Source organism: Miscanthus floridulus, chromosome 10, assembly GCF_019320115.1.
Source record: "Miscanthus floridulus cultivar M001 chromosome 10, ASM1932011v1, whole genome shotgun sequence".
Classification (NCBI taxonomy): Eukaryota; Viridiplantae; Streptophyta; class Magnoliopsida; order Poales; family Poaceae; genus Miscanthus; species Miscanthus floridulus.
Window position 1 is genome coordinate 111,816,086 of NC_089589.1, and position 2,629 is coordinate 111,818,714.

General features: G+C 55.0%; 1 protein-coding gene across 1 annotated transcript; it reads left to right on the forward strand.

Annotated features, from left to right (window-relative positions):
* Positions 1-300: 300 nt before the first annotated feature.
* On the forward strand, positions 301-1,240 carry LOC136489306 (26.2 kDa heat shock protein, mitochondrial-like). Its single transcript, XM_066485989.1, has 2 exons — positions 301-592; positions 1,203-1,240. The coding sequence occupies exons 1-2, from the start codon at positions 301-303 to the stop codon at positions 1,238-1,240; spliced, it is 330 nt and encodes a 109-aa protein (XP_066342086.1).
* Positions 1,241-2,629: the final 1,389 nt, after the last annotated feature.

The following is a 2,629-nucleotide window of genomic DNA, read 5'->3' on the forward strand; positions in this document are numbered from 1 at the left end:
GCCGCGCCGTGCTCCTCCGCGCTCCGCCCTGCGTCGTCCGTCGCCGCTGCCCGCCTCCTCTTCAGCACCCACGGCGAACCTTTCAGCCGCGACGACTACTACGTCGAGTCCATCGGCGACGACGTGTTCTTCTACCACCAACTCCACACGCGCGTCTTCTCCCATCCCATGTTCTCCACCGGAGGTACGAGTAAGATTCTCGCTGGACGTACGCACGTTCCTTTTCGGCGTTTCCGATCCGCTCGATCGTTTGCTTGCTGATGGTGCTTCGTATTTTGTGGTTGGTGGGTTGATCACTTGATGTATATGCATGCAACGTGCGGGTGGTGGGTGTCGAAGCAGGACGAGAACGCTGTGCAGGTGAAGGTACAGATGCCAGGGCTGGCGGCGGAGCACGTCAAAGTGAGGACAGACCCTAGAGGCCTGTTCATCAAGGGGGAGGGCGTCAAGGACCCCAATGACGTCCAGGACCCCGCGCGGTACAGCTACCTCATCGACTTCTCGGCTGACTCCTTCAGGGTGGACCAGGCCAAGGCAGAGATGAAGGATGGGGTGCTCAAGGTCACCGTGCCCAGGGTGAAGGAGGATCTCGGTGACCACTACCGGACAGACCATCTTTGTCGAGGGCCTAAGAATTTGCCGAGGGAAAATGCTCGGGCACTCGGCAAAGAGTCTTTGCCGAGGGTCTGGCCCTCGACAAAGAACAGCCTTCGGCAAAGACAAACACACGGCAACAACAATTCTTTGCCGAGGGCTAAGCCCTCGGCAAAGGGCCGGCCCTCGGCAACACCGCCTGACACGACGTCCATCCCCTGCCGTCAATCTTTGCCGAGAGCATCACCGTTAGGCCCTCGGCAAAGACTTTTTAACCGTTTTTGAAATTTTTCTTTAAAAAAATTCTTTGCTGAGTACCCCTGTCCCAGCACTCGGCAAAGATAGTCTTTGCTGAGTGCCAAGCTGGCACTCGGCAAATTTTCAATTTTTTTTTGTTTTTTTGACCCCAAATTTTTTGTTGGGCCCACCTACATTGTTTACAACTTCATGTTCAAATTTGGTGCTTTTTCTAGTTTTTTTGTTATATTTGGTCGATTAATTTGATTATGTTGATTTTTTATATATAATTCAAATTTGAACTGCAAGTGTATGAAATATTGTAATCTAGTGCTTCGAAAAATGTTATTCGTGGTATTTCGCATGTGTAGGTTGTGGTCGTCAAAATTTGATGCGAGTTCGTGGATAGAGACTCAATATACACCAAATACCATGAATAACATTTTTGAAAGCACTAGATTACAATATTCCATGCACTTGCGGTTCAAATTTGAATTATATATAAAAAATCAACATAATCAAATTAATCAACCAAATATAACAAAAAAACTAGAAAAAGCACCAAATTTGAACATGAAGTTGTAAACAATGTAGGCGGGCCCAACAAAAAATTTGGGGTAAAAAAAACAAAAAAAATTGAAAATTTGCCGAGTGCCAGCTTGGCACTCGGCAAAGACTGTCTTTGCCGAGTGCTGGGCCAGGGCCACTCGACAAAGAATTTTTTTTTTTAAAAAAAACATCTTTGCCGAGGGCCCTCGATTTGGGCCTTCGGCGAAGGCCCAAAACCTAAAAACCCGGGGTCGGCCCAAAATCCCTATCTTTTTCCCTCCGGCCCGTGCCCGCGCTCGGTTCCGCACCCCGCCGCCGCTCACCTCGCCGCCCGCCCGCCACGCCGCTGGCCGCCCCGCCTCCGCGCCGCCCCGCGCCTGGCCGCCCCTCCCCCGACCTCAGCTCCCACCGGCGGCCGCCCCGCGCCCCACGCCGACCCCCTCTTCCACCCCAGCCACCACCGTCGGCGGCCCCTGTAGCTACGCCCGGCCGCTCCGGCTCCACCGGCGGCCGCCCCGCGCCCGGCCAGCCCTCCTCCCCCCATGTCGGCCCTCCTGCCCCCGCGCCGGCCCCCACCGGTGGCCCCCTGCGCCCGGCCGCCCCGTCCCCACCGCCACCCCGAGGCCAGCCGTCAGCTCGGTCTGGTCGCCGGCTGGTGTTGGAGGGGAGGAGGCAGAGGTGAATTAGGAGGAAGAAGAGAAGGAAAAGAGGAGGAGGAGGAAGGGGAAGAGAAGGAGAAGAAGATGAAAAGGAGAGGAGAAGGAGAAGAAGAGGAAGGAGAGGAGGAGGAGGAGAAGCGGAGAAGAGAGAAGGGAAGGGGAGAGGAGTACTACGGCGCCCTCGACCTCGCCGAAGAAGAAACTGAACCTCGCACCGCGACGCCCGACTCCGCCGCAACACTAGGTAAAACTCTCGTAATTGGCCTTCGTGCCGTATGTGGTTGTGTGGGCCTTCGTGCTGTATGTCGATATGAGAGCCTTCATGCCGTTGTCGTTGCCGGCCTTCGTACCGTTGTGAATGTCGGCCTTCGTGCCGTTCTTTTTTACAGGTTATGGAAACCTCACCGTGCAGGGGAGGTGCTGCCGAATTTTTTAACAAATACTAACATGTTGCCTTTTTATATTGCAGAGGATCCATCGGAGGGGACCAGAGGACCCCGATCGTCTTCGTGGGCGTTGCGGGTCTGCCTGCACCGCGTCGCCTCGCCACTGCACCGACTCAACACCGCCTCGCTAGCCTGACCTCACCG